This window comes from Phocoena phocoena, chromosome 12 (assembly GCF_963924675.1).
Source record: "Phocoena phocoena chromosome 12, mPhoPho1.1, whole genome shotgun sequence".
NCBI lineage: Eukaryota > Metazoa > Chordata > Mammalia > Artiodactyla > Phocoenidae > Phocoena > Phocoena phocoena.
The window spans coordinates 50715673-50727353 of record NC_089230.1 but is presented as its reverse complement, the minus strand read 5'-3'; the positions used below and the strand labels follow the sequence as shown (position 1 = coordinate 50727353).

The following is an 11681-nucleotide window of genomic DNA, read 5'->3' as shown; positions in this document are numbered from 1 at the left end:
AGCAGCATCTTTAACCTTCTGCCCACTAGATTCCAGTAGCATCCCCCAGTTGTGATAACCAAAAATGTCTTGCGAGGGGCTTCCCTGCTGGCGCGGTGGTTAAATCCGCCTGCCAATGCAGGGGACATGGGTTCGAGCCCTCGTCTGGGAAGATCCCACATGCCGTGGAGCAGCTGAGCCCGTGCATCACAACTACTAAGCCTGTGCTCTAGAGCCCGCGAGCCACAACTACTGAGCCCACATGCCACAACTACTGGGCCTGCGCTCTAGAGCCCGCATGCCACAACTACTGAAGCCTGTGCGCCTAGAGCCTGTGCTCCACAACAAGAGGAGCCACTGCAGTGAGAAGCCCGCACACCACAATGAAGAGTAGCCCCTGTTCGCCACAACTAGAGAAAGCCTGCATGCAGCAACAGAGACCCAACACAGTCAAAAGTAAATAAATAAATTTAAAAAAAAAAGTCTTGCGATATTGCCAGATGTTCCCCGGGAGGCAAAATCATGTATGCTTTAGAGGAATTACTGAGTTTAGCAGAACTACCATTACTCTGTTCTGCATACCAAAAACTGACAACCTTTGATCTGACTGCTCTAGCTCACTGAAACACAATTCACAGTTGTTTAGCTCTGTACTTTTATGGAACTCTGACATATTTAAGCAACAAAAGATATTACAGAGCAGCTCTGACTTCTTCCTATGATATCCATCCATCTGCTTGGGGGACATCGTAGTTTGGTCAAGGCCTAAGCTGATTTCCTCTCAAACGGACCGACCTGTCTCTACATGAGACACTTCTGGAGTGCAAGGGCAAACTTTCCTTACCTTGGAGTTTAACTCTAGGTCACAACGGGTCCCCCAAGCACCAGATGTCGTGCAGATTCAAATTGGAAACCACATTCTGGCCGTAAAGGTCTGGCCGCAACACAAGTCAGGCAGCAAGGAGTCATGCATTTGCTGGTTTCTTATCAATAATACAAGTCAGCTAGAACACTGCCCTTCTCCCTTGGTTTAAGAGGAGAAAGCGTGCCACTATCCTAAACCAAACTAAAGAGAAAGCATGAACCTGCTGACTAAGAAAACGGTTATTACACCCTTGCTAAGTTTAAACAAGTCACTCAGATGAGCTAGGGAAAAAATTCTTCTGAAAAATAGGGGGCATGCTATTGACTTATCTTAAGAGGCCTTTTGAAAAGAATGACTTGAGATTATAGAGCATTTTCCAAATACACGAAGTGCTTCATAACAACTCAGTAAGCTTTAAGGAATGCTTTTCCTAGTACCTCACTTTTTTTGTTGTGTAAAAGAAAATAGCCCCATTCAAAGGGTAGTAGCATATTTGATATCACCACTGCTTAAAGAGGAATGGAGTTACAGGAATGAGAAAAGTATATAATTAGTAAATAATCCCTCTCAACAAGTGAGTTAAGTAGGAAAGTCTTCTGAAGGGAGAAAAGAAAAGCCAGAAGCAACACAATCAGTGCATATCAGAAATGCATTTTTATTTTTATTTGAAAACAACTTAAATTTTTAGACAAATGATTTTAGTATATAAATTTGATTTTGTTTTTATACAGAATATAAAGATTCCCCTCACTGATCTTCCATGTGAAGGGGATTACAAGCCTGAAGGGAGATACTTTCTGCACACAAGTGTGTATCTTACGTGTAGGGTACTGGAAACCAATGTGTAGTGCTTCCACACATAAATTAGGTCAAGTGACACCACATATTAAAAAGGGGATAAGAGAAAAATTCTATTAATCAGATTCAAGAAGCAAACATGACACAAAAACTGCAGGTAAGACCAAATGAGTAACTTTAGTTAGGACACGGCAAGTTATACTAGAGTAACAGGTTTGTGAAGCTAGAGTGTGTACCACATTAAAACAGCAAGAAAGAACTATTTCTATAGAAAGGCTGGAATGAGGGATTTTTTTCACGAAAGCAAATTAACTTCTTGTCAACTGCCAAAACAGAACAGAACAGAACTGAGCATATGAGTGTTAGTATACTGGAGGCATATTAGACCAGTTTTTGTGCGGCATGCTAAAGTTATTAGAACTTCTTCACTGGTGCATATGAATCATTAATAGTCATGGAAAGTTTTTCTTGCCCCTTCTTGCCAAATTTCAGGCATGTCTTATTTTAGATGGAGTATAGCTTTTATCTATAATTTCATCCTGTAAAAACATATGAAGACAACGTTCATTCTGTGCCAGAGGATGACCAGCGACCCTAGGAATAAAAGATACAAATTCAGTCCAGTATTTTATAAAAGCGGTGGAGGGGGACCAAACATACGCATTTTAAGGTTAGGAAGCACAAACAACTTAGTAATAATAAGTGTTATTCTGGACTGCCCATAAAGCTATGGTCTATCAACTAACAGTATATTTTCTTTCCTTCAGATCATAAGGGTAACTTAGAAAACATTTAATCACTAGTTTTGCACTGCCTCTGGCGTATGTACCCAATTAACTTCTTTACATATTAGTTGGTATATTCGTAAGAAAACTAAATGAATTTTAATGTTAAAAGTGAAACAATGTCATTGATTCTAAGAATCCATTTTAAAGAAGGAAAAGATATAGGATTATAGTTAGAAATACACTGAAGTTCAATAAAAGCCCCAAAATACTAAGAAATAGGCACAAATGTTCAGGTTTTTTTGTTTTTGTTTTTTGCTTGCTTTTAAACGTTTCCATCAGACTAAACACAAGATCAGACTGAGCAACCATACTTTATTTCAGAATTTAAAAACATCCAAGCTAGCACTGCCTTCTCCAAAAAGAAAGTATGTTCATAAGAAGACAATGAAGGTTGTGTGCTCTCAGATAACTAAAAGTTAAGGGCTTTGTATAACTTTCCCTCTGTTTACCACTCACAGATCTTCAAATTACTAGATAAAAATTAAAGTATTGCTAATAAATAAGCTCACACAACCGTATTCTCTAGGAGTTGACTTTATTTGGTCAAACTTAAGGCCAAATGCACAATTATAGTGAGTCCTTTCCAGGCATAACTCTTCCAAAAAAGAAAAAAAGAAAGAGGCTATATTTCAAATAGGAATAAAATTAAAAGCTAGAGTTTGAGTTTATTAAGTTTCTAAAGTAAAAGATAAATGATACAGTCTCCTTACATTTTCAAAAGAATATATTTTGCCACAAAAATTTTAAATGTGCACCTTTACACAAGACATGCTGATGATACTTCCATCTGCAATCAAAATGATTGCAAGTGTATTGTAAGTTTTACTGTTCATGCTAGAACATACCTTAAATCAGAAAGAATCATAAGTAAAACTATTTTTTAAATGCTGTAATTTTAAATGTAATTTGCATAAATTAACCAAGAAAAACAAATACAAAACTTAGGTCAACAAAAAGATACTCGTATTACTCAAGTGTGTTAATATTTATCACGATATTCAACTTGTTATATGTTTTCACTTTGTTTAAATGATACAAAAAGTTAGGAAATGACCAAAAAGAAAAAGCACTGGTTTATCTAAATTAATAAACAGCAGTCACCTAAAGACAGCTCAGACCACTATTCACTCTTAGACCTTGAGGAACAGAAAGCACTTACTTGTTTATAAACTGCTCCAGCCCTTGCTTCCTTTCTTCAATAAAATTGTCATCAAATATTCCATCATCTCCTCTAAAAGGAAGCTGACGCAAAAACGCTTTCCCAGGGAGTGGGGGAACTACAACCTAAAACAAGATAAGAAAGTTCTTGAACATGCTGGCTGAGTTGGGAAAATTTAGAGAGCATAACATGAAGACAAAGTATATCTTCACTATGAGAACCATCCCATTGTTAAACTAGTTTAAATATACAGTAAAAGGGAATCAATAAAAATACACTGAAAAATGATTCAATGTTTTGGAGGCAAGATAACCAAAATGCCACAATAGTCCCTCAGACCAAAGCTCCTCGATGGCAGGGCCCACAGCTTCATTTTCATTTTTCCCGGACTTATCAAAGCACAAGTATAACAAAGCAAATAATCAATACTGAAATAAAGGCTACCATGCCCCTCAGACAGTTCTGATGTCACTTGGGGAAGACAATGCTTTATTACAATGGTAACTGAAGAGATCAAACTCAACTCTCAATTAAATGAAGAAGTAAAATACTAACAATGTTCTTTCTGGCATGGGCAGATAAGAATTCTGTGGTAAATTTTTTCCACCTCATACCATCTGCATATAATCTTTCCTACCTGTGTTTGAGCTGATGACAAAATAATCAACTCTACTTGTTGCCACTCTTCCATTTCCTAGACTAAGAAGCACGTCAACTTTCTCCCAAACCCATTATCCTATCTTTCCCCAAAGACCTGTCATTTCTTCCTTCTCACACTAGAGGCACATCCCAAATTTTCCCTGTCAAAGCCTAACTTTCCTCTAGGGACAACTTATGACTGATCTCCCTCTTCTGGGAATTATCTGGAGCTCAAATATTTGTTTGAATTAAATAGCACCTAGCTATTTATTTCACAGGTTAGTTGGGTTCTCTATCTCAGGATTTCTCAACCATGGCACTATTAACATTTTGAACTAGATAATGTACTGGGGGGAGGGGTTTCTTGTACACCATAGAATACCTATTCAACAGCATCCCAGGCCTCTCTACCCACTAGATGCCGCCAGGAGGCACCCCACAGTTGTGACAATAACAATGGTCTCCAGACACTGTCAAATGTCTCCTGGGGAACAAAACTGCCCCTGGTGGAGAACCACCAATCTATCCTATTAATGCTTTCAAATCAAGGAACCTTGTCTCAGGCTTTTTATGGTTATTTTAAGAAAAGCTGGGCATACAACAGAAGCTCAAATATCTGCTAAATGACTAACCACTTAGGTGAATCCTTATCTTATGTTAAAACAGAGAAAAGGTGTGGGCAAACAAGTCAAACAAGGAGAAATATAAATAGTAAACAACCAGTAATAAAATCATACATATTCTAAGAGGTAAAACCTAAAACCCTTGATGCAGAGTTTCTATCCTAAAATAACTCAACAAGGTAAAAAAGGGAAAGATCATACAACTTCTTACAGATCAGCAAAAAACAAAGAGCAAAAAAGAAACACAAAACCAATGCCCAACATAAACTTGGTAATTCCTTCCTAGATCTACTCTCCCCAGATACCCAATGCTTAAGACATCTAAAGATTTGTCTTCACAAGTTTGCTTTAACATTCTTAAATCTCTCCCCTATATTAGCATTTGTCAAGTTGAAGAGTTAAAACCTGCAGGGAACTTACAAATAAAAAACAGGGATCATGACCACTAGCTGAGCTCCAGCAGAATAGTTTATATGATGGGCAGGAAAAAACATCTGTATCTATAAAGCTATTATAAAAAAAAGGAATCTAGAACCAGTGTGTTAACGAAATGACCACCATTAATTCAGGGTAGAATTTAGCATGAAATATAAGATTAAAGATTACTATGTATTATCATCCGTAGAGATACGTTCTTACTAATACTCAAAATACTCATTGAAATGGATGGTAAGGTTGTAGGCAACAGGATTGATCACCTACAAAAATCGTGAGTGGTTTGTCCAGCTAAGATCCCAAAGATCTTCAACATCAAATTATTTTTGCTTAAGTAGTCTGAAAAGATCTACTTAGAATCCTTACACCAATTTAAAAGTAATGAGTCTGATGATATGTGTGTGTATGTGGGGCAAGAAGTGGACAGAAGGATATCTGGCCAGCATAATACAGTGAAAGCATACTGAAATAAAAAAAGCTAAAAGATTGAACCATAATGACCAGTAAATACAATAAATTTCATCTACTTTCTAGTCTAGTATAACAGATCTTAATTAAAAGTACTAATATATAAATAAAACAACTTGATTAATTGTTCTTAGCAATACTAATGTAAGTACAACTTTCACACAGGTTAAATGCCCAAAATAATTATCTGGTCTAATGTTAAAAGTGAAGTACTGTGCGTCAAAGGACAACATCAAGTGAAAACAATCCACAGAATGGGAGAAGATTTTTGCAAACTGTAAATCTGATGAGGGACTTGTAAGAGGGTTTTTTTGGTTTTTGGTTTTTTAGTATATTCTATATACAACTCAATAATAAAAGAAACTCAATAAAATGGGCAAAGGATCTGAAAAAAAATTTCTCCACAGAAGATATGTAAATGGCTGATAAGTACATGAAAAGATGATCAACATGATTAGCCATCAGGAAAATGAAAACCACGAGATACCACTTCACACACGCTAAGAAAGCTATAATAAAGAAATCAGATAATATTAAATGTTGGTGAGGATGTGGAAAAACATGGAACCTTTATACATTGTTGGTGGAAATGTAAAAATGGTATACCTGTTCTGGAAAAAAAAGTCTGGGAGTTCCTCAAAAGGTTAAACAGAGTTATCATATGGCTGTAAATCCATTCTTAGGTATGTACCCAAGAAATACAAACACATATGTCCATACAAAAACCTGCACATGAATGTTCACAGCAGCATTATTATTTTTTTTTAATATTTATTTATTTGACTGCGTGGGTCTTAGTTGCGGCATGCGAGACCTAGTTCCCTGACCAGGGATCGAACCCGGGCCCCCCGCATTGGGAGCAATGTCTTAACCACTGGACCACCAGGGAAGTCCCACAGCAGCATTATTCTCAATAGTCAAAAAGCAGGAATGACCCAAATGTCTGCCAATGATAAATGGATAAATAAAATGTGGTTTATCCATACAAAAGAATATTTTGGGGAAATAAAAAGAAATGAAGTAGTGATTAACAATACAATAGGATGAACCTAGAAAACACTCTCAGTGAAAGAAGCCAGTGAAAGAAGCCAGGCACAAACGACTACATATTCTACGTTTCTATTTATATGAAATGCCCAGAACAGGCAAATCCATGGAGAAAGATTAGTGGTTGTTTAGGGCTGGGTGAGGAGAAATTGGTAGTAATTACTCACGGGTATGGGATTTCTCTTACGGTGTGATTACAATGTTCTAAAACTGACTATAGTAATGGTTGTACATCTTTGTGAATATAGTTAAGAACCACTGAATTGTACACTTTATTTTTAACATCTTTGAGTATAATTGCTTTACAATGGTGTGTTAGTTTCTCCTTTATAACAAAGTGAATCAGTTATACATATACATATGTTCCCATATCTCTTCCCTCTTGTGTCTCCCTCCCTCCCACCCTCCCTATCCCACCCCTCCAGGCGGTCACAAAATACCCGAGCTGATCTCCCTGTGCTATGCGGCTGCTTCCCACTAGCTATCTATTTTACGTTTAGTAGTGTATATATGTCCATGCCACTCTCTCGCTTTGTCACAGCTTACCCCTCCCCCTCCCGATATCCTCAAGTCCATTCTCCAGTAGGTCTGTGTCTCCACTCCTGTCTTACCCCTAGGCTCTTCATGACATTTTTTTTCATAAATTCCATATATATGTGTTAGCATACGGTATTTGTCTTTCTCTTTCTGACTTACTTCACTCTGTATGACAGACTCTAGGTCCATCCATCTCATTACAAATAACTCAGTTTCGTTTCTTTTTATGGCTGAGTAATATTCCATTGTATATATGTGCCACATCTTCCCTATCCATTCATCCGATGATGGACACCTAGGTTGTTTCCATCTCTGGGCTATTGTAAATAGAACTGCAATGAACATTTTGGTACATGACTCTTTTTGAGTTATGGTTTTCTCGGGGTATATGCCCAGTAGTGGGATTGCTGGGTCATATGGTAGTTCTATTCATGGTTTTTCCAAGGAACCTCCATACTGTTCTCCATAGTGGCTGCACCAATTCACATTCTCACCAGCAGTGCAAGAGTGTTCCCTTTTCTCCACACCCTCTCCAGCATTTATTGTTTCTAGATTTTTTTGATGATGGCCATTCTGACTGGTGTGAGATGATATCTCATTATAGTTTTGATTTGCATCTCTCTAATGATTAATGATGTTGAGCATTCCTTCAAGTGTTTGTTGGCAGTCTGTATATCTTCTTTGAAGAAATGTCTATTTAGGTCTTCTGCCCATTTTTGGATTGGGTTGTTTGTTTTTTTGTTATTGAGCTGCATGAGCTGCTTATAAATTTTGGAGATTAATCCTTTGTCAGTTGCTTCATTTGCAAATATTTTCTCCCATTCTGAGGGTTGTCTTTTGGTCTTGTTTATGGTTTCCTTTGCTGTGCAAAAGCTTTGAAGTTTCTTTAGGTCCCATTTGTTTATTTTTGTTTTTATTTCCATTTTTCTAGGAGGTGGGTCAAAAAGGATCTTGCTGTGATTTATGTCGAGTGTTCTGCCTATGTTTTCCTCTAAGAGTTTTATAGTGTCTGGCCTTACATTTAGGTCTTTAATCCATTTTGAGTTTATTTTTGTGTATGGTGTTAGGGAGTGTTCTAATTTCATTCTTTTACATGTACCTGTCCAGTTTTCCCAGCACCACTTATTGAAGAGGCTGTCCTTTCTCCACTGTACATTCCTGCCTCCTTTATCAAAGATAAGGTGACCACATGTGTGTGGGTTTATCTCTGGGCTTTCTATCCTGTTCCATTGATCTATGTGTCTGTTTTTGTGCCAGTACCATACTGTCTTGATTACTGTAGCTTTGTAGTATAGTCTGAAGTCAGGGAGTCTGATTCCTCCAGCTCCGTTTTTCGTTCTCAAGATTGCTTTGGCTATTCGTGGTCTTTTGTGTTTCCATACAAATTGTGAAATTTTTTGTTCTAGTTCTGTGAAAAATGCCAGTGGTAGTTTGATAGGGATTGCATTGAATCTGTAGATTGCTTTGGGTAGTAGAGTCATTTTCACAATGTTGATTCTTCCAATCCAAGAACATGGTATATCTCTCCATCTATCTGTATCATCTTTAATTTCTTTCGTCAGTGTCTTATAATTTTCTGCATACAGGTCTTTTGTCTCCTTAGGTAGGTTTATTCCGAGATATTTTATTATTTTTGTTGCAGTGGTAAATGGGAGTGTTTTCTTGATTTCACTTTCAGATTTTTCATCATTAGTGTATAGGAATGTCAGAGATTTCTGTGCATTAATTTTGTATCCTGCTACTTTACCAAAGTGGGGTTTATTCCAGGAATGCAAGGATTCTTCAATATATGCAAATCAATCAACGTGATACACCATATTAACAAACTGAAGGAGAAAAACCATATGATCATCTCAATAGACGCAGAGAAAGCTTTCAACAAAATTCAACACCCATTTATGATAAAAACCCTGCAGAAAGTTGGCATAGAGGGAACTTTCCTCAACATAATAAAGGCCATATATGACAAACCCACAGCCAACATCGTCCTCAATGGTGAAAAACTGAAAGCATTTCCACTAAGAAGAGGAACAAGACAAGGTTGCCCACTCTCTCCACTCTTATTCAACATAGTTTTGGAAGTTTTAGCCACAGCAATCAGAGAAGAAAAGGAAATAAAATGAATCCAAATCGGAAAAGAAGAAGTAAAGCTGTCACTGTTTGCAGATGACATGATACTATACATAGAGAATCCTAAAGATGCTACCAGGAAACTACTAGAGCTAATGAATTGTACACTTTAAATTGGTGAATTGTATGGCATGTTAATTATGTCAATAAAGCTGTCATAAAAAAAAGTGATGTATACATTCATGAAATGCGTATTAAACACTCCAGTGTGCCAGGTGCTACGTTAAGCAAAGCCACAAGCCTATCAAGACACTTCTTCCCATAATCAGACAGAAAAAGACAAATACTGTATGATCTCACTTATATGTGGAATCTAAAAGAGCTGAACTCACAGAAACAGAGAGTAGTAGATGGGTTGAGGGGTGGGGGAAATGAGGAGACATTGGTCAAACGGTACAACCTTTCAGTTAAAAGATGAGTAGGTTCTGGGATCTAATGTATAGCATGGTAACTATAGTTAACAGGATTGTATTGTACTCTTAAAAGTTGCTAAGAGAAACACTGAATGTTCAAGAGATATTGAATGTTACCACCACTAACAACAAAACAACAAAACCAAAAACCCCTATGTGAAGTGACAGATGTATTAACTAATTTTATTATGGTAATCATTTCACAATATATACATATATCAAATCATTGTGTTATATAACTTAATGTTATTTGTCAATTCTATCTCAATAAAGGTGGGGGAAAAAAAGACACTTTTCCCTATGGTCATAAAAAATTTCTTCTTTGTTACCCAAAACTTTCCTAACTTGTTTTGTACATTTAGATCTTCAAACCATCTGTAATTTATATACAGTGAGTTATAAATCTTTATTCCCAAATAGCCAAATGTTTCAACCCCATTTACTGAATATAAATTCCTTTCTGCACAAACTGACAATGTTATTTTTGTTATGAACTAAATTTCCAGTAAACATGTGGTCAGCTTCTAAATTTTCTGACATTGTGCTAATCTATTTGTCCATACCTAAAGCAATACTACATTGTTTTAATTACTATAGTCTTAACATATGCTCTGATGTCTGCAGGTGCTAAATTATTGGTAAAAATAACTTTTGGCTATTCTTGAGCTTTCTCTGATTCTAAAGCTCTATATAAATCTGCAGGTTTATAAAGAACTCCAATAAGATTTGTATTAGAATTTTACAAATTTATAAATAAGTTAGGAGATACTGCCTTATTTCTGTCAGGTCTACTGCTAAAATGCCACCTCTAAGAGAGGCCTTCCCTTGACTATCCTATATGACAGTAGCTCTCCTGGCACTCCCTATTTCCCTTAATTTTGATTTTTAGAGCATATTACCATCTAACGTATTATATATCTTACCATCTTTTTCTGGTCTCCCTTCACCACTACCCCAACTTACCCAATAAAATGCCATAAAAGTAGGGACCCTTCATTTGTTCACAGTTCTGTCTGCAACTGACAGAACACACAGAATGAGGTCTCAAATGTTTATAGAGTAAATGAATCTTCAAAAGTGAATATTCCAAACCAGGAATGTAATATTTCTGTTTATTATGGTCTTCTTTTGATCTTTCAATGAAGTTTTAAAGTTTTCTTTACATGGGTCTTATATTTCCAGTTTTATCTGTAAGTATTTTATACTTGGATATTCTTTGGAGTAAAACTGTTTTTCCATTTTTGATGGAATGCTATGATTTGTATATGTTGCTCTTGTATCCAGCCACATTTTTCTGGTTAAGGACGTTTTCCTTCCTTTTCTACCTTAGTACGCTTCAGAAGCGAGAACGAGTTAGCCTTAACCTACTTCAGGGCTCCCACCATACCCACTCTTATCCTACTACACTCGAGTCACAAGATAACTTTTCGCTATTCTGAGCATACTTTTCATGACTCCATGCTATATATGTCATTCTGATGTAGGGCTGAAATAAGAGACATTAGAATGAGACCTTGTTCTCTCTATGTTGCAGCCAAAGCCACCAAATTTCTTCTAAGAGAAGACAATTATTATCAGGATATATGACAGTGTTCTAAAACTGCAGGTAGCAACCCAACAGTAGATCATGGCCATCATTTAAAAAGCTAATCTGAGGAATATCAGTACCTGTCACACAGAGTAAGGTAAGTACTGGTTTATGAAACTTCTGTTATATGTAAATGTGTGATGATAAAAAAAAAAGTATGGCATCAGTAAAAAAAGAAAATGGAAATACACTGATATAGGAGATGTACTGAA

General features: G+C 36.6%; 1 protein-coding gene across 4 annotated transcripts in view; it reads right to left on the bottom strand.

The window, feature by feature from the left end:
- Nucleotides 1–1479: 1479 nt before the first annotated feature.
- SNX3 (sorting nexin 3) overlaps nucleotides 1480–11681 on the bottom strand; it is a 43899-nt gene continuing 33697 nt past the window's right edge. For 2 of the 4 annotated variants that reach the window (XM_065888806.1, XM_065888805.1), the window contains 2 exons: nucleotides 3590–3714; nucleotides 2131–2236 (listed from right to left, as the gene is read on the bottom strand). In XM_065888806.1, coding sequence (XP_065744878.1) covers nucleotides 2131–2236; nucleotides 3590–3714 — 231 coding nt within the window. Of the gene's footprint in view, nucleotides 2237–3589; nucleotides 3715–11681 lie in introns of all 4 variants that reach the window. The other 2 variants (XM_065888804.1, XM_065888807.1) reach the window with 2 other exon arrangements.